The sequence below is a fragment of the Sturnus vulgaris genome, chromosome 8 (assembly GCF_052056855.1).
Source record: "Sturnus vulgaris isolate bStuVul1 chromosome 8, bStuVul1.hap1, whole genome shotgun sequence".
NCBI classification, from domain to species: Eukaryota; Metazoa; Chordata; class Aves; order Passeriformes; family Sturnidae; genus Sturnus; species Sturnus vulgaris.
This window is the reverse complement of record NC_142250.1, coordinates 11,923,164-11,948,175: the sequence shown is the minus strand read 5'-3', so window position 1 is coordinate 11,948,175 and position 25,012 is coordinate 11,923,164. Positions and strand designations below refer to the sequence as shown.

Below are 25,012 nucleotides of genomic sequence, written 5' to 3'. Positions count from 1 at the left end.
ATCGTTAATAACATTCCTGCAGGGATTGTAGTGGAGGGAGTAAAAACCCCAAAGCTTTTATATAATAACAGCATGTGTTTGCACGTGAACTGCTCCTTTAAGAAGCCTTGGGCTACTGGAAGTAGAGAGATCCAGAGAAAAGGCAGCCCCACAGCTATAACAGAGGGCAGAGGTTAAATCTTTTGGAATATTTACCATAAGAATGGTCACTGCACACCCTCTCCCTGAAGGCTTCACTGAAATAGAAGTGTTTGCCATTGGCACTGCCCTGCTGGTAGAAGGTAAGTTCAGTGTGGGACCTCAGCAGCAATAAGATATTTTCCTCCTATTATTTCTGGTAAGAAGGGGGAAGGAAAATTGAAGTGAACAGCAGCATTTGTGGTATGCTGACCCTGGTTACTGTGGCTACATCACCAGTACTTCTGGTGAGTAAATCAGGGTGAGCTGCAAGCTCTTTGCCATTAATATCTGCACTCTATGCATAGTTGTGGCAGTGAAGTACTCGCTACTCATCTCTCTTCTCAGGAATTTGGGATGTAGTATTTTGGTCTTGACTTTTTTAAAGGCAATTTTATCTTCCTCTGGGGAAAGAAGTTGAAATGACTGATAATCTCTCAATAAAATTGGACTGCTTGGTTAGTGGGTTGTGATGACTGTCTTACAATCAAACATGATAGCTCCAAAAAAACCTGTAGACTGTTAGCATGCATCCAGACTGCATTGGCAGCACTGCAATGAATGGCTGCTGGGTAAAAGTAACAAACCATATCAATTTAATTTAGCCAATGTGATCTTTTCTTAAGGCATATGCCACTTACTGAGAGACTGCAACGAAACTGTGAATTTATATCTACCTGGCAGCCAGCAAAGGCTCATAGCTGGGATTATGTTGGTGTCAGTTCCAGGGCCTGGGATCCAATTCCTGCATAGTGCTGCTCAGAAGGGGTTGTGGGAATCGTGGGGCCAAGAGCAGTGGAGGAGAAGCTGTGAGCACCATCAGAGTGGGATAAATGCTCGTTAGCTCAGCCCATGAACATGGAGCATGGGTGCTCACCTTCACCTTGCAGCCAAGCTCGTATGTGGCTGCAAAGGAAAGCTGGAAGTGCTGTCAGACACTCTTCCTTGGAAGAGAGAGGAAAAAACTCCTGCTTCTTGCCCAGGGACAGAAGGGGCAGGCTGCTGCCTAAACAGAGTCCAGGACTAATCCTGGCCAGCAGTCCCCGAGCTACATGCACAGCCTGGCAGGATCTGCACTCCAGTCCTGATGGGTGGGAAGCAGCAGGAGGACAGGGAGAGTGCTGGGGGCTGGCAGAGCCCGAGAGCTGGGTCCTGCTGGGGACCTGCAGCTGTGGAAGTTCCAGCAAAGAACCCCGTGGTAATTTCCAGTTAAAACTAGGTGTCGTCCAATACATTTATGGTTTACTAAACACAAGTATTTTCCATAGGGTTTTGGGCAGAATGTGCCCAGTATATTGGCAGTAAAACTTTATTATTGTCATCTGGGTTAGAAGAGCAAGCTATAAAATCAAGGATTAATTTACTTCCTGAAACAATCTGAGACAAAGGCAATGAAGACCTCTCCTTTTTTTATGGCAGCTTCTAAGTGCAGTTTGCAAAAAAACGTTGTGGTGAAGAGTTGCATTCCTTTTATTAATGAACACATTTGCTGATCTAAAAATTAAAATTCAAAACTTTTTTTTAATTTAGTAAGTTCTCTATTTGTACACTCATGCTGACCTTCAAGAAAGCAGAATCTGGTAAAGCCTGAGGCTTCCAAAAATAAGGAAAAGATAGAAAAAAAAATTATATAGTAATAATTCTTCAGTTCTACTCTAAATATGCTCAGAACTCATCTCTCCTAAAGGCTTCTCTGCATTTGAGAGAGTTGACAGCAGTTTTACCCTGTGGGTGGGAGGTAATCTGGCAGGGAGGAAATAAAAACAGCAGATCTCAAATGGCTCCAAATATTTCTCCTGGAAATATTTTGTTATATGTTGTGTAATGATAGACACACATCAGCTGTTACTATGGTTATGCCATCAGCCATTAATGCAATTAAGGTAGAAGCAGGATTTCTGACTAGAAAAAAATCATCCATCTTATGTAACTGCAGAATTAAGACAATAAGCATAAATAACTGCACTACTTTACAGAATTAGGGGATATGGATTTTTTCTGTGCTACATCATTTCTTTTTCCAAGAAGAACACAAAGACATAGTGCCTCTCATCTAACTGAAACTTAGAGACTGGATGTTGAGTCAGAGCCTCATCAGAGCTAAAATAATTCAGGTCGCCTTGAAAAGGGCATTAAAGGACAAAGCTTGAGTTTAAACAGTGAAAGATGGGCTTCAGAGTGGTACAGCTCTGTGCTGGGTGAATAGCTCAGGTTGCTTGGATCCCTCTCTGAGGACCAACATAAACTTATTTTAAATCTATCAGTGACTGCTTTTCATAATTAGATTATTCCTTTCCATGTATAGTCTATTGACGAGGGGCAGTAATAAGATTGAGCTGGTGTGATTCAAGCAGTGTGTAGGCTACCCTGAGACAGAAGCCCAAAGGGAGGCAGGCTGACTGAAACATGGCTGGGGGATTTCTGTGCTTACACAAAAAATAGTGTTATAATGGATATTAAATACAAACCATTTCTCTATCAAAGTCAGGCCTGGATATGTGTACACCAGCAGCATGTGCTGGCTGCCAGCTCTCCTGAACCTGCCTCCTCTGCATCTCACTTGCTCTGAACCCTGAGCCATGTGTCCCTGCATGGAGCCTGACAATCCAGTTTCTCTTATTATGACAAAAGGCAGAATTACAAATAAGATCAAGCCCTTCTGCTCCACATGACTGATGAAGCCTGAAGCACAGGCTTGAGCTGTCACCTATGACTTCTCTTCTGAAAGCTTTTGTAACTTGCGTGCAGACTGACCACTGCAGATATATTCCCTGTGCATAAGATTCCACTGTAATTATTGTTCTCTCATCAAGGAAAACAGCAGTATCATTGTAGCTATTTTCCATTTCCATTTGAATCACACCCAGCAATTCTGTCTTTCAGCCCTGCTTGGTTTCTGTCTGAATGGCTTGACAATTATTTCTTTCCGAAAAATCAAAGAGCTGCGAACGCCCAGCAATCTGCTGGTTCTCAGCATTGCCCTGGCTGACTGCGGGATTTGCATCAACGCCTTCGTCGCTGCCTTTTCCAGCTTCCTCAGGTCTGGCAGAAAGCTTTTCCTAAGGCATGCTCAGAAGAACCACATGAAAATTAACAGCTTAAGTTCTAAGACGTCTAACTAATTAAATGGCTCTCTTTCTACCATAAGTCATAGCCAACCTTGTCGTTCCCTCAATCTGAAACAGCAAAACAAAACCCTTCATGGCTCTGCCGGGCAAGTAGAAAAGCAGATTTTACTGCATATAATCACTGACTGACTATTGTAAGACTGACTAGAGAAGACATTTAGCCAGACAGCTTTACCAGTGGTTATACAAGCTACTTGAATATCAAAATACCACTTGACTAAACCTCTAGATTGACCCCAAATTTGTCTGCAAGTCTTTTTCTGTTTGTTGAGTTTCACTGACTTGCACACATTGACAAATTGTCTCCTCATAAAGGAGGCAAATCTTGACGATCTGGATAATTGGATGAAATGTAGATTTCAAATTTTAAAACCCCAACTTTTCAATACACAGATGCAGGGTTATATTTTCTTCTCATTATTAAGAGTACAAATAGCTGTTGTACTGTAAGAGACACCAGAGCAATAAAAATGCTGGCAAACGCATAAAAGCAAGCACAGTAACATCTTTCTCAGTGTTTCTCAGACAGAGAGGACGAGCACAGGCTATTGTTTTACCCTCTCTGTTAATGCCATTTCCGGACACGTCTTCACCTTTATCATTTTTTTTACATGTTCCTCATTTGTTGACAGATACTGGCCCTATGGCTCTGATGGCTGTCAAATCCATGGATTCCATGGCTTCCTGACAGCCCTGGCCAGCATCAGCTCCAGCGCTGCCGTCGCCTGGGACCGATACCATCACTACTGCACAAGTAAGGGCTACAGTGTTCCTCACCACCATACCCACATCCTGCAAAAGGCAGCTGACTTAGGTTCCTGAGAATCAAAGCAAGCACATATTTATTATTTGTGTATCACATATAAGTTTGTTTTACTCACACGTTAAATAGAGCAAATATAAACAGTTTCTCCAAAGGACCTCTTCCCATACAGGAGGAAATTATCAACCACCTTCAGGAGATATTTCCTCGTCCAGATCACATCTGATTTGTGACACCCTGGCCATGCTTTCTCTTCATCCATAAGTAATCTTTAAAACAAAATCCCAAATAATATCCAATTCCTAATATTGAAGAAAAATATGTTTCTCTTGGGCTTTCATCCAACACCCTGCTGTGCACCAAACAGATCATCATCATGTCCATGCAGAGTTTACAAATAATAGATAAATTTGGTGTAAGCAGAGAGCTGCCTCTGCAGAGAGGGTGGCTGGAACAGAGCCCGTGCAGGGGCATGATTGGGCAGACAGAGCTCAGCAGCCCCTTTGTGCAACACACAGGAGTTTTGGGGTGTTTTTACCCACAGAGCCTTTCAGGCACAGCCTCCATGTGATTCCAGCAGCAAATGGCAAAACACGCCCAATGCACACAGGGAATATGGTCAGTCTGATGATCCTGTTGAGGAAAGGCTGCCAGCTTTTTTGTTCCGCAATTTATTTGCAGGAATTAGCTCAGGCAAAGAAATTTATTTTTTCATGTCTAGACAAAGGCCCCAAATAATGCAGGCTGTGAGCTAAATCCACACTAACACCCCTTGGACACTGAAATGCATTTGGAGCTGGAAGAGCAGCATCTGTATTTTATGAGAGAGAGCCTGAAAATAAGCATGTCTGGGAAAGACATTTTACTCTTTGCCACATTGACTTTAATGCTTTTGTGTTGTGCACTCCTCCAGTCAAGAACATACACTGCATTATGAGCACAGGCAGAAGGACCCTCAGGGCACAAACTTCTTTGCTTTGCTCAAATTGTTACTTACTGATGGCCAAACACGGCTCCTATAGGGAACATTTTGAACAACAAAACAAAACCAAAAACCCAGAAGGTGCTCATGCCCTGTGGTTATTCCAGTAAAGTCAGCCCCTTCTAGTTCAATTCTTCACATGCTGATTGCAAGGAAGATTAAGTCATATTTCATGGATGTGCTACACCAAGCCCACAGGCTATATTCTGTTCTCAATTCATACATTAAACTCCTGTTGACACTGGTTCGAGTTGCATGCCTGTACAGAAGGTATGAAATACCTTTACCTAAAATACAAGGCTATCAGCCTTCTATCTTCATTCCCGTGGATCTGGTACCTTCCACACTCAATTATGTCATCCTCAGGTTTTTTATGTTCTAGAGTTTCCCAAGAAAACCTTTGTTATTCACTATCCGTATTTCTGGGAAGAACGAGCTGATAAGAATGTAAGAGATTACTATGATGATAGGATTACTTGGGACTTTACAACCATTCTGGATGCTAATATCACAAATTTGTTCACCGACATTCTGAAAATTTACCAGGTTTTTAGATTTGGAAGTCAGCACAGCCCTAAGTGACAAAGCACTAACTTTAAAGTGTATTGGTAACTAGACAAGTCACTCACCAGAAATCAGATTGATATTACTTGGTATATGGAAGCAAATAGTATTATCACCCCACAGGGCAGAGAAGGTCAGGATATTTTACTCTCCCTTTATTTTTTTTTTTTTTTTTACTTCCAGACAACCACACTGGGAAACTTTTTTCATCCCCTAAGTGTGGCTCTGGGGTCTATGAGATGCTACTTTCACAGCAAAGAGGAGAGAACTAGAGAAATAACCTAAAAGTGTGCAATAAGAGAAGAAATAGCAGGGGAGTCTGAAGGGTATCAATGTCAATCTCTAGGAATATGGGGAAAAAAAAGATTTTAAAATGTGATCATTAGGAGGGAAAAGGAGAAAACAGAAGTAGTTATATGTTAGTGACATGTTACGACAGTGAAGAAGAAAAGGGCAGATTCTGGGGGGGAAGCTGTCTCTCAGCAGCCAAGTATTCAGGACAGAAGGTGACAGTTTAGACCAAGACAGACATTGTCACTTCTCTGGCCATTCCCACTCCATTCACTGCCATTAGAATTTTGTGAAGAGGCGAAGGATCCTGGTCAATTCATAAGCACAGCATAAAGTTACACATTTAAAAGGAAAGAATAAAGATATAGATTTTTTTTACTTGCATTTAAGAATTAGGGGGAAACAGAAAATCTGAAATTATTTCTATCAGTACTTCTCTCAATATTGTAAAAGAGAAGACAAACAAAACCAGCAGGGATTTCACAGCAGCATTCAACTTCTGAAAGTAGAATTACAGTGACTTTTATCTAATTCTTAACAACCAAGGTAACCTGCGTTGTTATATCAGTATTCAAACTACCATTTGCTAAAATTGCAGCTGTCAGCTCTGTCAAATTAGGAGTAAGTCCTAAAGTTCTGTCACACTGACTGCAGCCACCCTGCCATATTCCCTTCATCTGGTTTTGCACCTGTATCAGTTTTCCCTGACTAAATGTCGATGTTTATACAGATCTTGCATTTTTCACTGAAGCAGGAGGTAATCACCAAGACAGTCTAAAATAACGGTGAACAACAGCAAAATTAAAAAAAAATATTGGAGTAAAAAAATCCCTTAATTGTTATAATGATATGCTCAGAAGAAGGTATTACACATTACAGCTTTCTGATTCCTACAAAAAATGAATCCTTGTGAGCACCAGTGACTGGTGATTTTTGCACTGCAGATGAAGTAGGTGCTAACCCCTATTTTATTTATGACTGATACATATTTTTCCTTATCAGATTTTTAGATATTTCTGTCTTTGACAAACTTGGCTAATTTTAAATTATGCATGCCATGAAGTTTGGTACAAGCCATATAGTGTCCTGGACTATATTATAACTTAATATTATGCAGCTATTATAACAACCATTTGCAAGAATGAGAAAATGGGACTATTTTTCCCCTCCATCCTAGAAAATCCTGTTGACCTTTTATTTGAAACACTCCTTTTGAATAGCAGACTGAAATCTAGCTGAAAGTGTCAGAGTGTCAGTGCCAGAGATATATTTTTCAGTTTTGAAAATAAGCTAAATGTTTGAATAAATCATAAATCTTTAAAAAAAATACATTCATAAATGTTTCCACAAACTAAGCCCCAAGATATAGTTTGTGATTATATCACTAAAAACTGGCCTTCATGATCAAAAGGATTAAGGTTCCATGCTCTATCTAGCACTTGCTAAAAGTTCATCTTTTGGCATCACAATTTTAGTAATCTTTGAATGATGGGGGTGCAGTCTTTCTGTTCCAAAGCAATTAGAGAAATCGTTTAATATTAATATTTCCCTGTGTGGAAAAGAGAGGCTTCCTTTTTGCTTTTCAAAGAGAGAAGACCAGAGTATAAGAGTGATTAGACTTAATAGGACCAAACTGCCAGCCCTGGGCCCTAATTAGGAATTATATCTGTAGACATATGATGAACCCCATACATATGCATTTAATTGAATTAGGACCTACACGGCTATTAAATTAAATTTTATCAGGCCAAGAAAAGGAATTTAAGGTAATGACCTGCTGTGCACAAAAACAACTGAACTGCTCTCAACTTGTGCTCTTGCTCTCAGACTTCTTAGGGGAGGACATTTTTGCCACGTGAACAAAGCACAATTCTTTCACTGTTCTTGTTCTTGAAGTGTTTTTTCTGAGTAAAACTAAAATAATCTCAAGCTTGTTTAATTGTATATTCATACATTTTTAGCTACTTCTGATGTGCCTCTAAATATCTTCTGAAGGGTCAACCAGCAGCTGATTTCACCAGGTCTACTTCACCATTAATCTCATTTTGCAAAAGGTCAAAGCCAAAAGGAACAAATTTAATTTTGTTAGTTCTAATTCTCTCCTCTTTAAGCATCCAAGGTGGGGCCCCTTAAGTGTGAGAGCAGAGAAAAGATGAGCTCAGCCCCAGAAATGAGTTTTCCAAAGGCAGGCTGTTGAGACATGCCTGGTGCCAGGCTCCATTATTGCACAGTCCTTGTGTTCTACATCTAATAAGAAAATGGCGATCCCTAACTCCCATGGAAAAGTAACTAAAATAAACTTTTCCCTACAGTTTTTCATAGAAAAGGCACAAACACTAAAGTAATAAGATGCTTAGGCTAGATTGCTGCTTTGGATTGGGAGTTTAAGAATAATTACAAATTACTGAAAAGTTGTACTTCTATTTCTAGTTCCCTAAATCAAAAAGTATTCTTTTCATCTATGTAATTCTAGAGTCATATCATGTGAGTACTACAAAGCAGTATTTAAGCCTTTGCAGCCAAAATATGTCTTCTATGTAGTAATCATATGAAAGACAGATATTAGTCATTATTAACAATTCTTCATTAGTAATCATTACAAAATTATGTTTTAAATTACTAAAAAATCAAAACAATTTTTACAAGTACCAAATATAAAGCCTAAAATATTTCATAGAGAGTATTTTCTTTAATTCTCCTCGGTATTTAAATTGCAATGTGTAGAACTGTCTTTTCCCATGATTAATTTTTGAACACCTGCACCAAATGAATATTCCGAGTTGATTTTTACTGCAATTCAAACTTTATTTTTTTTCCCTGAAGAACATCTGGAAGATAAGAGAGGAATGGAACCAGATCTCCTGTAAAAGGGCGGTTTCACCAACGCCCTTTATTTTTCTTTTTTAAAATATCCAAGAACAGTACAACACAAAATAGCTACTGTAGAGTTTGTGGTTCTTCCTGGAGCTGCTGCCTCATGGGGATCTCAAGCCTCTGTGGCCTCTCCTTGTGCACCTCATCCCCAGTCCTTCACCTCTCAGGGGAAGATCAGAATTGACCTGAATCTTCCTGCCTGCTGTCATCATGCTGCTGTCTAAGGGCAGACAGAAAGATTGCTTCCCAACCTCAGTGAAAATTACATCATTACTTGTCCCTAATGGGAGATTGGATTAGAAGGGAGTGCTGGGGAAAGTCACTGTTCTCCTTGTGGTGCTGCTGGTATCATGGGCTGCCCAGCGTGGGCATGATAACAGACACTGGCCTCAATAACAAAATTATCCAGACCTTTCTACATGCAAGCAGCAGGGCTAGCACATCCTGCAGCAGCAAGGAAGCCTGCTTGCCTTCTCCATGAAGAAATACTTCCTGTGTCTTCTCAGGTTTCCAATCTTTCATTACATTCCTGTGGTATTTGATGGAACGGGATGAGATAGGCACAAGGGAACACTTTATTATAAAATTAGAAAAAAATTACTAATGCTGAGCTTCACATTTCCTGTTAAAGGCTAAGTGATGATCCTAAGGGCAAATTTACTTGTCCAGTAGTATTTTTAGAACAAGCTCTGTTCTCGGATTGTGTATATATATTCACATATATATTGATGAGCAGTAATTTTAGAACAGTGTATCTTAGATATCCACACATGCCATGCACTCCTGGCCAGGCAGGAAGGAAGAAGGCAGGGGCTGGGGAGTGTGTGCAGTCACATATCTGATCTGACCCACACTCTGCAATGGGACTCTATTTCTTCAAACACTGTTTATTGCATCACCCTGTTCACTCTACACTCTGCCTCAACTGTGTCTTTAAACACATTCCCAAAACACAAGAATATTATGTTTGCAACAACAGCTGTATCTCCAGTATGGTACAAAGCTGAGCAGCAACATAGCATTTGTCTAAGTAAAATACACAAAAGTCAAGTACAGTTTGCTGTTTCCTAAAAGCTTCCTTCATATTTTATGGAAGACTGATTCTTCCAGGCTCGGGTCAGCTTCAGGACACAAAACATGAACAACTGCTTGTTTCTGCCTGAGGGCCAAGGGCCTGCCAGCTGTTTCCAGCGGTTTTGTTCACCCCCTTTCCTCTTCCCACAGGGAGCAGGCTGCAGTGGAGCACAGCTACCTCCATGATGGTGTTTGCATGGCTCTTTGCTGCCTTCTGGGCCGTGATGCCCTTACTGGGCTGGGGAGAATACGACTACGAGCCCCTCCGAACCTGCTGCACCCTGGACTACAGCAAAGGGGACAGGTGAGGCCAGGGCCAGCTCCCACGGGGGCATAGAGAGGATCTGCCAAAACCCAGGGTGGCCCTGGGGGCACACAAACCCCCCAGCTGTGCCCACCGCTGTTCCTGGGGCAGATGTCCCTCCCCAGCAGCTGGGACAAGGCAGGGTCACCCGGGGCTGCCTGGGCTCGCATGGTGGCACAAGGAGCAGCTCAGGTCACTTTCCTCTTGGGAGAGGCTGGTGCTCAGCTTCCTGCCACTCCCTCACCCATCTGCACACTGCATCTTTTCTGGGTTAGGGCTTGAAACTCTGTCAGAATGCTTTTGGCTCTGTGCAGGCCAGCACAGATGTCTGAGCAGTGATGTTTGGGTTTAGAATACAAACACCTGTTGTGATTTTCTACAATACTGTCCATCCCACACACAATAGCCTGGCACAGCTTAACTGGCCTTCCACAGACGCTGCACCTGAAGTGACAAAAATTGTTTTAGCAATTTTAAAATTACAACTTGGTAAATACTTACAGCAAGTTTACAGAGATGCACTGGAGTTGAATTAACAGCCTCTTTTTTTCTTCCCTCCTCACCTTTCTCAGAAACTATGTTACATTCCTTTTTGCTCTGTCCACTTTCAATTTCATGATCCCAGGCTTCATCATGCTGACAGCCTATCAGTCCATACACCAAAAGTTCAGGAAAACTGGGCACTTTAAGGTAAGAAAGCTCCCTGACCCCCTGCAATCACATTGACAAAATAGGGCTGCATTCAGTAGAGATGAAGTCCTCGAAAAAAAACTGATTTCTTTCTTTCACAAAGACTTTGACTCAGCTCTTTCTGTCCCAACTCCCCACTCCTACTTGAGTAGGAGGGTAGTGCAACACAGGATGGGGCCATTCAGAAAGTTCATGGAAATAGCATCCATGGAAATGTCAGCATTTTACCAGACAGCAACATTTGCCCCAGCCTAGTGCTGTAAACAGTTCCCCATCAAAGAGGGAGTTGGAGCAGTGATGCTGAAGATTTCCCTCCATTAACACTGGCCCAACTCTCCTCAAAAAACAAACACAGAGTATACAGAACATTTGCCAATAGCATATCAGTGTTTATCCAGATAAATTTCTCTCAGGAAGGATTGTTATTTCCTGCCGTGCTACAGGCCTTTGGCTTCTGGCTGAGGAAGTCAGAGAGAGCTACAGCTCTGCAAGGAAAGATGCAGGGACCCCATGGGGGGAGAAGGGCATTCCCATACACACTGTGTTAGCACTTGGCTGAGGAAATTCAGAAATCTTTATGAGCTGGAAACAAAGGAATTGTTCTGGTGTGGCAGGTTTATGGGAATATAATGTGGTGATTATATGAGTTGTTTGCTGAGGTGCAGGCTGTACATTCTGGGGCACTATGCATGGCTGGTGGGCACAGCCCAACCCCTGCACTCAGTAAAGATAGTCAGATCTCAAGAGAAATGTTTTCTTGACAGAGACAGGCAGACTTGTTTGTAGCTGACTGGAATAAATACATGGACCCTCTATATATTTCTTGAACACATCTCAGTGTTCATTAGTCTATTACTTTTTTCCAGTGAGTTTGTAAGCACTAGCATGTGATTTCTTTCTCATGATACTCTGTAGCTGTGCAGACAAGTTACAATGCAGAAAATTTAAGGATGAAATTATCACTTCCATAGTCATTAATATTTATAAGATGCTTGAGAACAGCTGGCCATGAACACCATGGGCAGGGCCCTAGCAAAAAGGACAGGGAAATCCTCCTACCACAACATAGCTACTGCATCCATTTGTTGCACCAGCATAGCAGTGGCTTCACACAGTTTGTCTGCAACACTGTCTAGGAAGTCAGCAAAATATCATTCCTTTTAATCTGCTCTTAAATTTTCACATTGCTCTCTCCTTTCAGCAGCAGTTACTGGCCGTGGCTTCTCTATCTAGCACACACTGATTTATCTGATCTACCACAGGGTGTTTTGCCACCTCTGCCACTGCCCACCCAGGCCCAGGATCAGGGCTTTGGTGCTGCTGCTCTGTTCTGTCCCGTGTCCTGTTGCCTGATCCTCTCCTGCTACTGAGCACAAACCACGGTCCCACAGGACCTCTCCCATCATTTGGCGCAGTGTGTGATTGTGAAACACAAAGAAACCTCTTGCTCTTGTTTTTCAGTTTAACACTGGTTTACCACTGAAGATACTGGTCATTTGCTGGGGTCCCTATTGCCTGCTGTGCTCCTATGCAGCAGTGGAAAATGTGATGTTCATTCCCCCAAAATACCGCATGGTACGTCAGTGCCTCCTCAGAACCCAAGCAATGACATTCTCCTCACTCTCCTCTCTCTGTCTCTATGGAACAATGCCAATTTACTCACTGCTGGGTTTACTTGTAAAAATGTCTATAAGAAGTAGTCCTTTTCCTCAAAGAATTCTGTTCATCTACCCTTTTTGTAGTGAAAACAGGTAAGCACAGTGATATAACAGGCATTGCATTACTGCTTTGATCAAGAAAAAATTTAAGAGGCCAGGGGTATTTTTCTTCAGCACTTAGTTAGGGGTGTGTGACCTGTACTGTTCTGTGCCATCTAGGAGCTTTTTGTCTCCTTCCTAAATTGAGGTACTAGCTAAGAATTTTCAGTTTTAAAGAGACTGTTTGTCTCATTCATATTTCTAATACTTCTCTCTCCTCAAGGAAGCTGTAACTGATCACTCCTAAGGTTCTGCTGCCTCCTTTTTCCCCTTTCTTCTATAAGTCTTGGCTCTAAAGCTACTGCTGGGACTCAATAATATTACATCAAACCGTTCAACTTTCATTCTGTGCCCAAAAATTACCCCAGTTTCAGGTCACCAAATGCATTACCATATTCAGTATCCTACATTAAATGTGTTAGCAACATCAGCCTGTTTATCCATCCAAAGGTATCCATGGTACACCTTTCACTCCTTCTAAGTGTTTGTAATCACTCTCCACTAAATTATCTCTGTTTCAGGCAACACAAACCTAAGTTCTTTCTCCTGGAAACTCTAATTTCCTGAGTAGGACTTCCCACCAGGCAAATTGTTTTTACTTCTCCCCTTTCTGGGAGTAGCAACCTAATGCCATTGGAGACAGGCTTTTTTTGGTAAAGGGAAACTAAACATAGGGTGAAATCAGCCCATTGGCTTCTCAACGTGTTTTCCTAGTAATAAATATTGTGTCTCATGACAGATTCCTGCCCTTATTGCCAAGACTGCACCAACGGTGGATGCCTTTGTATATGCCCTGGGAAATGAGAACTACAGAGGAGGAATATGGCAGTTCCTCACAGGACAGAAGATTGAGAAAGCAGAGGTTGATAACAAAACTAAATAATCCATTATGGCATTAAACAAAATTACTGTGAGTACATCACTGAAAGCAAAATTCAAGAGAAAACTGAGTACATTCTCTGATATGTATGTGCAAAGGTGGTTCCACATTGGAAAGGCTGTGCATTGGCTACAAACAATGAAGTATGGAAAGAAAGCCCTCCAGATAACTGTCCCAACCATCATGAGCTGCTTGTCAAACAAGCTGCCTTAAACCTGTGTCGATTGTCATCAGTCTCATTTTATATGTCACTGTGAATAAACTATGTGTTGGAAAGCATTTTTTTTCTCCTGATAAAAGCTAACATAAAAGCTTAGCAAATTAACTGAAGCAGGATTTTCATTTACCCAGTGAGGCCTCATCAGATCAATCTGTGCAGGTTGTCCATATGGTAATGTCTGGATTACTAGAAGATTAAACCAGTATCCAGTATTGACCACATGTCTGTATAAATAGCTTGTTCATCTGAGCAATTCATTTTCAGTGCACCCAAAACAGGAGTTTCCAAATGTCCATCATGAATCTGACATCCTAGTCCCATAAAAACATTTTAGGGAGCATGTTTCCCCAGTAAGGAATATCAGCTTGGCTCTTATTCAAATGAGTTATTGCGTGGCATTCAGCTTTGTCACACACTAAACTGCATCAGATTTTGCAGCTGCCGCTTAGCAAGACAATCAAAAGCTTATAGTCCATCATAAAAAACATTCATCTTTTTGTTGAGCATTGAGCAAAAACTAAAGGGAGGTATGAGTCATATTCTGTTCAAAAATGTCATAAGAATAAAAATTAACTTCACATCTTCCATTAAGTTCCACTATGTTCTACATAAGAGAGCAATCTCTGAATCAATGGTGATTAGAGTCTGAGCAATTAAAAAGTCACTTTCATAATTATCAGAATTCATATGTATTTTAAACTCTCAGAAATGTCCATTTTAAACACTTGTTTTTGCTCGTGTTGCTCATATTGCCTATGGCATGAAAAACTGTCAGATAATATTGCCTCTTATTACAAGATGTGTCTCAGAATTGCCCATTTGTAGAAAAATATGCGCATGACACAGATTAGGAGAGATTGTGTGGACAAGAAAAGCAAACCTAATTGATACTTACAGGGATCATATGGTTCATTTCCAAGCACTGACACTGAAAGGGTTTTTGAAACTAACCAAAGAAAAAGCTGATCCGTCCTTTTGATGCCTTCCAACACATTAAAAGGGAAACCAGTTGTTTATGAGATACAAAAGGGTAGATGGTACAATCTTGCAAGCTAAACAATCAATGAGTAGAAGGGATATTCCTCTCATAGAGATAGGAAATAAATGTCATTTTGTCAGCAGTTAACCAGCAGGATCCCATTCAGAGATGTGCTTTGGGACTTTATGAGGTTCAGTCTGGTCACAAACTACCTGACAGAGCACTGAATAATGCCATGACAAAATTATGCAGAAAATGACATCTAATGCTGACAGCTAAGACTTACATCTTAGGTACACATAATATAAAGTGAGCAGATGACAAAATGTTTGCTCTGATAAGTGCAAAATAATGTGTCTGGGCACAAAATTACCTTTAAGTATGTATCTACAGTGACAGGCTTTGAATGTGCAATTATCTCTTTCTCAGGAAAGAGGCCTGGGTAGGTCTTGCAATCACCAGCTCCATTGTCAGCGGGGTCACAAAGACAAATCCCAGCAGAATGCTAAAAAACACTACAAAATGAGTAGGTAACAAAACAGGACACATAGTCACACCATTAGAAAACCATTTATTCAGACTTAGTGAACAGGGTGCATAGTTTGGGTCATTCCATCTCAGAGAGGATAAACTAGAAAAGGGCCACAGAGATGATCAAATACAGGGAGAAGCTTGAACGCAGTTGGGAGGAAATGAAGGAGAGTGTTGGCTCAGAAGAGGTGGCTGGTGAGAACAGAGACAGCCTTATTGGACCAGGGATACAGGGCACGAGAGATGGAATGATTGTTTGCTGCTTCCAGTAGCAGAAGAATGATGGGACATACAGTAAAATTAATTTGAGATGTGCATTTTCTAAAGTTCATGGTTTCAGGAGTGTTCTCCATGTCTGCCTACTGAAACACATCATGGCTTACATAAAAAGACTGTAATAATCTAATAAATAACAGCTAAAGATATTTGGTTAGGGACTGTGTCCCTTTGGCTTAAAGGAAACATACATCAGGAACTCATCTCAGACTTTGGCTCTTAGTCCATTTGCAGATTGATTTTTGACTTCCTCTTATTAAAAACTTTCCAATGTGGGAATAGAAAGCAGCAGATCTGTTTCTTCATTCTGTTGGACAGCCACAAATCCAAACATGCCTCTGCTTAGGTTTGTGCACTCTTTTTCATATCGTTTACTGAGAAGTAGTGATGGGTAAAGCTGAATACCGTGACTTAGAGAGCATAACGCTGGTAAATGGTATTCAAGCCTTGAGACCAATGGGGCCTCTGTCCTGAGCAGCAACCACAGCTGTCCTCTAGAGCCCCACTGAAGAAATGCAAGTTAAGAAAGTCACGGGAACCATTCTGATCCAAGGACAGTGCAAAACTTAGAGATGGACAGTGAAGAACACAGGAGTGTTCATATGGCCCAGCATAGTGCTGTAAGCTTGGGACTAAGCAGAGGCAGTACAGTGCATTACAGTGAGATGGGAACAGCCTGCCCCACGCAAGGGAGACAGAGACCTCACTTCAGATGGTTTCCTGTGCACTGTGTTTCTCCCATTGAGTCAGAAATCACACCTGGTTTCACTCTGCACCTCTAAAGCTAAAGATATACATAAAACCTGAGTCCTTTCTCCTGTCATTTGTCTCCCCCCTAAATATCTTCAACAAATGCTTCTCAGCCAGTCAGGCCCATAGCTGTCCCAGCCTGAGGGCTCCTACACACAAGTTACAAAAGCTCCTGACTGAGTGAAGAGAGGAAAACAAAGCATTTGATCAAACTGTTCAAATTCTAGTTCATAGCCTTCCTGCCAAAGGGCAAGAATTGAGGTTGCTCATGGCTCATTTATTCGATTATGGATACTTTCTCTCTGCAAAAAAAAAAAAAAAATTGAAACATAAAAAGACATGGAAATAAACATGAGAGTTTCCAGGGACTGGCCACCAAAATCTGGCAGTACCTGATAACTGGTCACTCTTCTGGCTATGACTAGTTGTCACTACTGGTTTATCCACATTAAGAAGTGGTTGATGACCATTAACAATGGCCTAAACAAGTGTTCTGTGCTTCAGGAAAATGTCTGAAAGCAAACTGCAGTGCATCAAGAAGCCCAACACATACTTCCAGTTAATTACACAGTTTTATCCTTAGCACAGTCAGCCTTCACCACAATGTGCTGGCCCAGTGCCCCATGGCACTGCTGGTTGTCCAGGTCTTGCCAATGGATATCTGTTACCATCCTGATAACACCTGTCACAACAAGGTCTTACCTTGAGTAGTTTAGGCTGAAGCATACAAAATCCCATCATGTTTTTGCACTCTGGAGAGTCCCAGATGGCTAGAAACAGGATTTACATTACCCTAACCAAAGTACAGGCCAGGGGGTTATACAGGGGATGCAAGACACTCCTATACATGTAGTGTTCCACCTATTCTTTAAAGCAAACTGCATAAGAAGAAGAAAATGGAGACTCAGCTTAAGCTAGTACAGCCAATATGAACGTCCATGATTGATACTTGTCTTGTCACTAAAGATGAGAGTGACTACAACAACTGTATGTCCACTGTTAAAAATAATTAAATTACATCTCAGGTTATGTCCCATTAGCAACTGCAATCCTTTGTTGGGGAGATTTTGAAACAAACCAAAATAGAAGTGGAATGTGAGCCTCTCCTTAGGCTTCAATTACTTGATTCAGTATCTAACCTCTCTTAACACCCAGTGATCTGCAGTATTATATCCTCAATATCACCTAAACACCCTAACATCCCTCTTACAGGCAAACTGATTCTGCTCATTTGTGCCAGAGTGAGCATTTTGACACACTGATGAAAAACAGACTTTCAAAGAAAAAACAGAAGGCAATTTATCCTCCTCATCTCTAGATACAAAGTGTATCAGGTTTTCCTTCAGCAGACATAAATGCCTCACACCTTAAATAGCATTTCATGCAGTTCTATTTTCAAGGTTATTAAACACCCACAACTCCAAATGAAGTTACTCTGTCCCCAATAATGCTGCAACTCCAGATCTTGCTGACTCAGCTTTCCTGCACTGCCCACACTTACAAACATCCCACAGTTCAATAAAAGGGAGTCAGACTTTTCTGCAGTGCACATTCCCCATGTGCCTTACACACATTGTGACGTGCTTTTCCCAGCACCCACAGTACAGCTGATGGGAGCACTACACAACAATTCAGCAATGGGGTCAGAGGAGGAATCTGCACTCTTCTCAGTCTATCATCATGCCTCTTTGAACTGCACTACTGTGAAACAGGACAGTGAGCTGGTTTTGTCATCACAGAGAAAAAAAAAAGGACTGCCAAAATCTTAAACATGGACCCAAGTGCTAGTGAATGGTTTGGTTCAACAAGGTGGGATACAAAGACAAAAAGTGAGATATCAGACACTTATAGCATGGTGAATGGCAAGTGTTAGTCACGAGTATTCATCCTTCCTGCTAAGCCTCACTAAAATTTCTGTTCGTGTCTCACCTGCAAGGATGACAAAGTAGAGGCCAACACCTCAGCCCACGATAGTGAGAGTTTGCATGTTGGAGTTAAACTGCAAAAATATTTGGTGCCATCTGCCTTTGTATACATACTCACACTCGAGATTGCTCATCAGAGGATTGCAGTCAATGGTCTGTATGAGCTAACGTGGCCAGGCTAACACAGGAAATACTCAGAAGGCTTTTTGTTATGAGAACAGGCATTCCACTCTCTGCAGAGAAAAAGGGAGTGTGGGCCTGGTGCATTAATATTATGCAAAATAATAAGAATTTTCAAAGGGTGAACACACATGCCTACACATCTATATTAGGTGTTGTTTGGAAGTTTACTAATGTAAAATAGTGTATATCATTAAAGGACAAAAGGATCCAATAACAGCACCGGGAAGCACAAAAATGCTTCTCAATGAGATGAAAGTCTGAATGATTATTAATACAATTGAAATTGTACATGTAAGATTTAAGATTTTTTTAAAGCTTTGAAACCCTTGGATTTCTGCAGACTGTAATTTCTTCCAGTGTATCCCATGTATGAAATTTTCCAAAGCAGGTTTTGTTTGGAACAGAACATCAGATCACAGAAGTGTCAGAGGAGGAGATCTGGTGCTATGTAAAGGGGCTGTGCTGGGCTACAGGTTTTCCTTGCTTCAGAAGAAGCAGAAGACAAGCACAGGGCTCACTGGTTAGGAATAACAACCCTGAGCAGTGCCAGAGAGGTGAGGCAAAGGGAGCTGCAGAGAGCTGATACCTCCCTTGAGACTCTGACCCACAGAAATGGTCAAGACAATTAAGATTTTGCCAACCTAAATGCCAATTTAATGTATTTCAGATGCAAATTCAATTACCTGTTTTAAAGGAATCTTATTTTAATTAACCTAGGTCTCAAATTAATGTAAACTAATTAACCATTGTTTAGAAATATGTTTCAGAAAACAATACCTAGTTCAGTAGGTCTCTAATAGTAGAAAATGTGCTTTCCTTACCAACAATTTGTTCTTGGGAACTAGAAAAATAATTGTGCAGCTATAAAGCAAGGTCTAATACTCTTTTACAGTGGCGTCAAAAGTCAACTTTGAAAAGTAGTTCTTTCCAATTATTGTAGTACAAGAATATGACTCTAAGAAGACAAACATTTGTGTCCTACAAACACATTATCTTATTTTTAAATGATGACAGCAATAGTTCACTTACTCATAGACCAGGTTGGATGGGGTTCTGAACAACCTGGTCTAGTTAAAGGTGTCATTGCTTAAGGCAGAGGGGCTGGATCAAGGTGATCTTTGAGATACCTTCCAAACCAAATCAAGCCATTCTGTGATTCTATGTTATAAAAACCAGAAAAGAATATAAGTGGAAGCACAGGCCAAACTTGCAAGTGCTACAGTAAGAGTGATAAATTTCCAATGTGTTTAGATCTTGACAGTGAAAACAAACTATATTGTGACAGGCAACATTTGGAGGCTCAAATGGCTGGAGAAGCCACTCTTTTAATCTTCTTGGTGAACAGCGAGAAAACAGATTTTTTTCCACTGTCCCAGGATTTCTTCCACTGAACTACAGGAGCATTCTTGGCTTTTCTATCAATAAGCTGACCCATCATTCAAAGACAAACAGTTTTGCAAGCAAATTTTATCACACCAGATGAGAAATCATTGTGCTGAAATCAGCTGTAGAAGCAGCAGCTTAAGGATGGGCAGATGGGGCTAGGAAAATGCCATCAAACAGAAGGAAGGCAAACCCAATGCTTTGATGGCAGTATTTGTCAGCTCTTTCACTACTGAACCGGAGTCATTCAGACTTTGCAGCTGGTCAGCACTGCAGCTTTGCTTCTGCCTCAGCAGCTCATTGAGGAGCAGCATGTCCGAGATACCACAAGGAATGGTGCCTCTGATGCACAGATTAAATGCTGCATTTCCCAGAGAACATTGAAGCCTTTCCTTTACTAGGAAGGTTTCAGCTTTCTTGAAGTAGATAACAAACAAAAATCTTAATGGAGACAAGACAGAGGGCTGATTTACTCAGCCCTTTATCTACAAAGAATCTACATGTTGAGATACTTGGCATGGGTATGTGATACATCAGCGCCTGGAAGATGGTCCCCAAACCTGAGTTTGGCATATAAGCTCTCCCAAAAAGTGGAATCTGCATGGAAAGTAAGGAAAAGCACCTTAAACAGGCTATAAATCTCAAAAGAGGGAGGATTTTTGTTCCATGTCTTTTGTCAGCACATTGAGCCACTTCACTGCAGCCTGTTTTCAGCAAGGATTCAAAACCTGGGACTAGGCAACTCAGCATCATTGAATTATTTAAGCCAGGAAAGACCTTCTTAGAATCACATTCTTGTACTGCCAATTAGGAATAATTACTTTTAATTAATGGTTGGACCAACCATTTTTTAATTAATGGCTTTGGCCAACTGAATGAGTACAAGTAATTTGGAATTGATTTGACTTGACTAGATGTGAAGAAATTTAGTTCATGATATTTTTTTCCAGGACAAAATGCAAAGACTCAAGTGCTCCTAGTGAAAACTTGAATTTCTCTGGAATACTTGTAAGGATAAGTAAAATACAGCCAATTACACCTTCTATGAAATTACCACATAACATGATCTATGAACTGAACACTAGGCTACTGGCAGCTCTTAAAATACAGTTCACAGGAATGGGGGACATTTTATAACCAAGACTTTTTCTTGATTGACTTTTTGGTTTTGCTTCTCTATGCTGTAGTCCCATCTTCAGGTGACATAAAACTGTGTGGAGTAATAATTAGGAGATAGATGGGTAAATGAGCCATCAGGGTAAATAGTTGTAACCTGCAAAAATGTATTTTGGGAAGATCAAGTGTTTGAGAGCCAAGAATGGCAGTTGCTTATATTTACATGATAGAAGACTGCTCTGAAAAACAGAGCTCAGAAAAGGATTTAGGGGTCATTATAGATAATCGCCTCAATGTAAGCTGTCTGGGCAATGCTGTTGCAAAAAGTACTAATGAGATTCTTTAATATGGGTGGGGGAGAATAATATGAAGCAGAAATAATGAAGGATTTCAGCATCATTTGGCAGCACTGCCAAGACCCTTACTAGGTTACTGAATGCTGTCCTAGCGTCTGCGTTTTAAGAGGATTTGAAGACATTGGACAGAGTTCAAGTGAGTGTCACAAATGAATTCTGTGGCTTTAAAAAAAAGCCCATGCCTTCTGACATGCTGGGTAAGAAGCTCAGCATATTCAACTCACTGAAGAGAAAGTGTAGCCATACCTTCATCAACTGTGTAGGTAATTCCTGTTGGGGAAGACATACGTGAGGAGCATTCCAATCTGGCTGGCAAAGATCCAATGAATCAAAGTCGAAGTCAGAAAAATTCAACTTTGAAATAAGGGGAAATTTCCCAGCAACAAAGTAATGAAAGACAGAAACAGATTATCAGGGGACCTAGTGAAACCTCCATCACTCTAAAGATACACTTTTGGCCTAGTTTCAGACTAGATGATTGTGATTGTCCTTCCTGGCTCGGCTCCTGTGACCCCTTAGTTCCCCTGTGCTCAGCTTTATTTCCTCAGCCCTTGGTGGAACAGAGCTGCCTATACTGTAATCAATGTGCTTGCAGTGCTTCCATGATGGCTCAAATGATGCTACAGGGGCTGTGACTGGAAAGGATGAAGGGGTTTTTGTGGGGCCACGCTGGCCTCATGGTCAGGGAGAAGAGATAACCTTATGTCCTGTTCTGACATAGGTAGTCAGGTAAGGTTTTGATAGCAGGTATTTGAGAGATCATAATCCATTCCTAAGGATGCAAACCAAGTGTAAAATCTTTTTGGACAGCAGTGGAGAGTGATCAACCCTTGTGAAGCCACAAGCGCTTTCCTTTACATTAAGGTCAAAACTATTTTGAAACGTCATCCTGCTTTCTCCAAACTCATCCACAGAGCACTTGGAAAGTGAAGCACATTACAGATATGGTCAGATCTGATTCTAGTGTGCTTGCTGAAGGGAGTCACATTAGCCAACTTCACTGGTCTAAAAATTTAGAAGGCACCAGGTGCTTATTCAGAGGCAGGATCCTCCAGGAGAAACTGTACACTGGAGACCATTGCAGACAGACAGATGCACTTGCTGTAGGATAGACAGGTGAGGAGAGCAGAGTATCAGCACCTCTGACACAACTGCCTAAAGATGGCATTAGAAATCAAATGTATATAGCAGCCATACTTACAAATCCAACACATGAAGCAGCAATGAGTTCCCACCTGAAGCATCAGTGAAAAAACATGGTTCTTGACTCCTGTGAAACCCCATGAAGCAGCTTAAATTAGAAACATTAATCCCATGGCATTGCCCATAATTAAAGGCTCCATCTACCACCAAACAGCTGTGTAACTACTGCTGGCTGAACCTCAGTGCTTTGAAATAGGATTAGGAGGAAATTAAAAGAGAAGCAAGCATTGCAAGCATCTGTAAGACAAGCAATACCTTAGTGTCTTTTATTACATGGACCAAATGATAAAATTGGTGTTCTTTTGCAGTTGCTCTTTCTCAGAATTCATTACCAGCAAAAATGAGACTATTACAAAAAAAACTAAGAAATTCAGGACCAGAGGCATGTCAGAATCCTACCACTCAACAGTCCTTGCTTACACTGAGCATTTATTAACCTCTTTTTTGCTATAGTATTTCAGAGGCCTGAGCTTGCCACTTGTTCTGGTTTTGCTGGGTTGGATTTAATTTTCTTCATAGCAGCTGGTATACAGCAATGTTTTGGATTCAGTGTTTATAATACAGGAATGTTTTCCATATGGCTGATCAGCATTTACACAGAGCCAAGGCCTTTTCTGCTCCTCACCCCATCCCACCTTGAGGAGGCTGGTGGTGCAGAAGGAGCTGGGAGAGGACACGACCAGGACAGCTGACCTAAGGGATATTCCAGACTGTTTTACATCATACTCAGTATATAAAGCTGGGAGAAGAAGGAAGAGGAGGGCATTCAAAGCAATAGCATTTTTCTTCCCAAGTAACTGTTACACGTCAGGAAGCTTGGCTTTTTTGGGGATGGCTGAACACCTGCATGCCCATGGGATGTGCTGAATGAATTCCTTGTTTTGCTCTGCTTATGGATGTGGCTTTTGTTTTACTTATTAAACTGTGTTTATTGCCACCCACAAGTTTTCTCACTTTTACTCTTCCAATTCCTCCCCGTGGGGGAGTGAGTGAGCAGCTGTGTGGGGCTTAGTTGCCGGCTGGGGGTTAAACCAGGACACCACGGAACTCTACTCCATTGATTTAGCACCACAAAGAGAACACAATGCCACAGACAAAGACGAACAAATAATTATCCAAAGGGATGGTGTTCTCTCCTTGGATGTCTCTAAATGGTGCCTGTTGTTTTTCTGGATAAAAACTATTTGTAGATATAGACAAATGACAGGATAGCAACAAGAAAGTGTCATCCTGTGAGAAAGGTGCCATATGGTACACAAATCCCATTAAGAGGCTTTAATTGTTATTTAAAAGCCTGCAGACAAGCAGGAATAAAAGGGAGCCCAGTTCAGACATTCTCGGGATGCTGATTTGGCTTCAGTTTCGGCTGCAGTCAGAATGAAAGATCTGCCCCTCCTCCCACTGGTAGCCATTAAATATGACTGGAAGAACATGGAATAACCCCCAGACAGCCAATGTTGTGCATTGTATCTTCCCAAGTCACCATGTTCCTGCAGTGCCTCGGTGCTAGCAGCCAATTCTTTCTCAGTTGCACTGACAATTGAACTCAGAGAAGTTGGTTCATCTATAACACAAGATGGGAATTCCATGGTTTAAAATTTTTTGTGTCTCTTTTCAAAAGTAGCCCACCCACCTGCCAGAGCCATAAGGCCATGGCTGCAAACAACATTACTTGTCACTAATCTGTTTCTTCTTTTTTTTCTCTCCAGGTGATGGAAAAGAAATGAACTGGGAGGTCCTTTCAGGCGAGGTGGCTGTACTGTGACCAAGGGGCAGTGCTGGAGCTGCCATCTGCACTGATTCCTCACATCCCAGCCTGGGCTTTCTTGTCACTGTCATGGAGCAAGGAATACAGATGAGGAGCTGGCTAACTGCTGCCTCCAGCAATCAAAAATTATGGCACAGAGCTAGCTTGCCAAGCTTCAGGCAGTGGAAAAAACTGACCTCTGAAAATGTATCCTGGCTGTTCCATCAAGGGTAAAAGTGAAGTGTCTAGTTTGATTTTATTAAATTGGTGTATGGAAATATTACACAATTTAGAATCATAAGCTTTGGTTAAAGCTATGATTGCAAGGTTTTAAGCAGGTCAAGGGTCCAATTAAAAAAATTAAGTCCACAAAATTTAATCCCTCTGTACCTTTTTGCTTCAATGTGACTCTTGTTAACTCCCTAAAATTAGATTTTTAATCTCAGATTGGCACCCCATTCTCTGCCACTCAAGTAACACAAGCAGTGAGAAGATTATGGCCACTTATGTAGTATCTATTTTCCTATAATCCTTTTAGCACCATAAATGCTAAATATAGCATCCAGTTTAAATTAGCTTTAACCTCAAGTTGACTCCAGTTAACCATGCAGAAACAGTCAGGGGGAAAAAAAAGCAAAACCAAAAACAAACCACACACAAAAGAAGGCTAGAAAGAGGTAGAAATATTCCCACACTTCAAAAAAAAAGGTAGTAAGCTGTCCAGTGCATATTAACAGATGACTGCAATAGTGGTGAATTGTCAACAGATTTTTGAAAATGTGGGGTTGTAAGCCCTTAGTCTGCCACACATGAGTAGATTGGTCACAGTATTCACCCTTACAGCCATCCCAAAAAGCAC

The 25,012-nt window shown here is 41.2% G+C and overlaps 1 protein-coding gene across 2 annotated transcripts; it reads left to right on the top strand.

Annotated features, from left to right (window-relative positions):
• Positions 1-24,253, top strand: RGR (retinal G protein coupled receptor). 2 transcript variants are annotated; one of them, XM_088168847.1, is made up of 8 exons: positions 1-281; positions 3,061-3,217; positions 3,938-4,059; positions 10,004-10,157; positions 10,730-10,847; positions 12,309-12,422; positions 13,344-13,514; positions 24,116-24,253. In XM_088168847.1, exons 1-7 carry the CDS (start codon positions 203-205, stop codon positions 13,485-13,487), a joined length of 888 nt encoding a protein of 295 aa, XP_088024973.1. In that variant the 5' UTR covers positions 1-202; the 3' UTR covers positions 13,488-13,514; positions 24,116-24,253. The 2 variants fall into 2 exon arrangements, with proteins under 2 accessions (XP_088024973.1, XP_014733441.2); XM_014877955.2 differs by lacking the exon at positions 24,116-24,253 and having other exon boundaries at positions 13,344-13,763.
• The last annotated feature ends 759 nt before the right edge of the window (positions 24,254-25,012 follow it).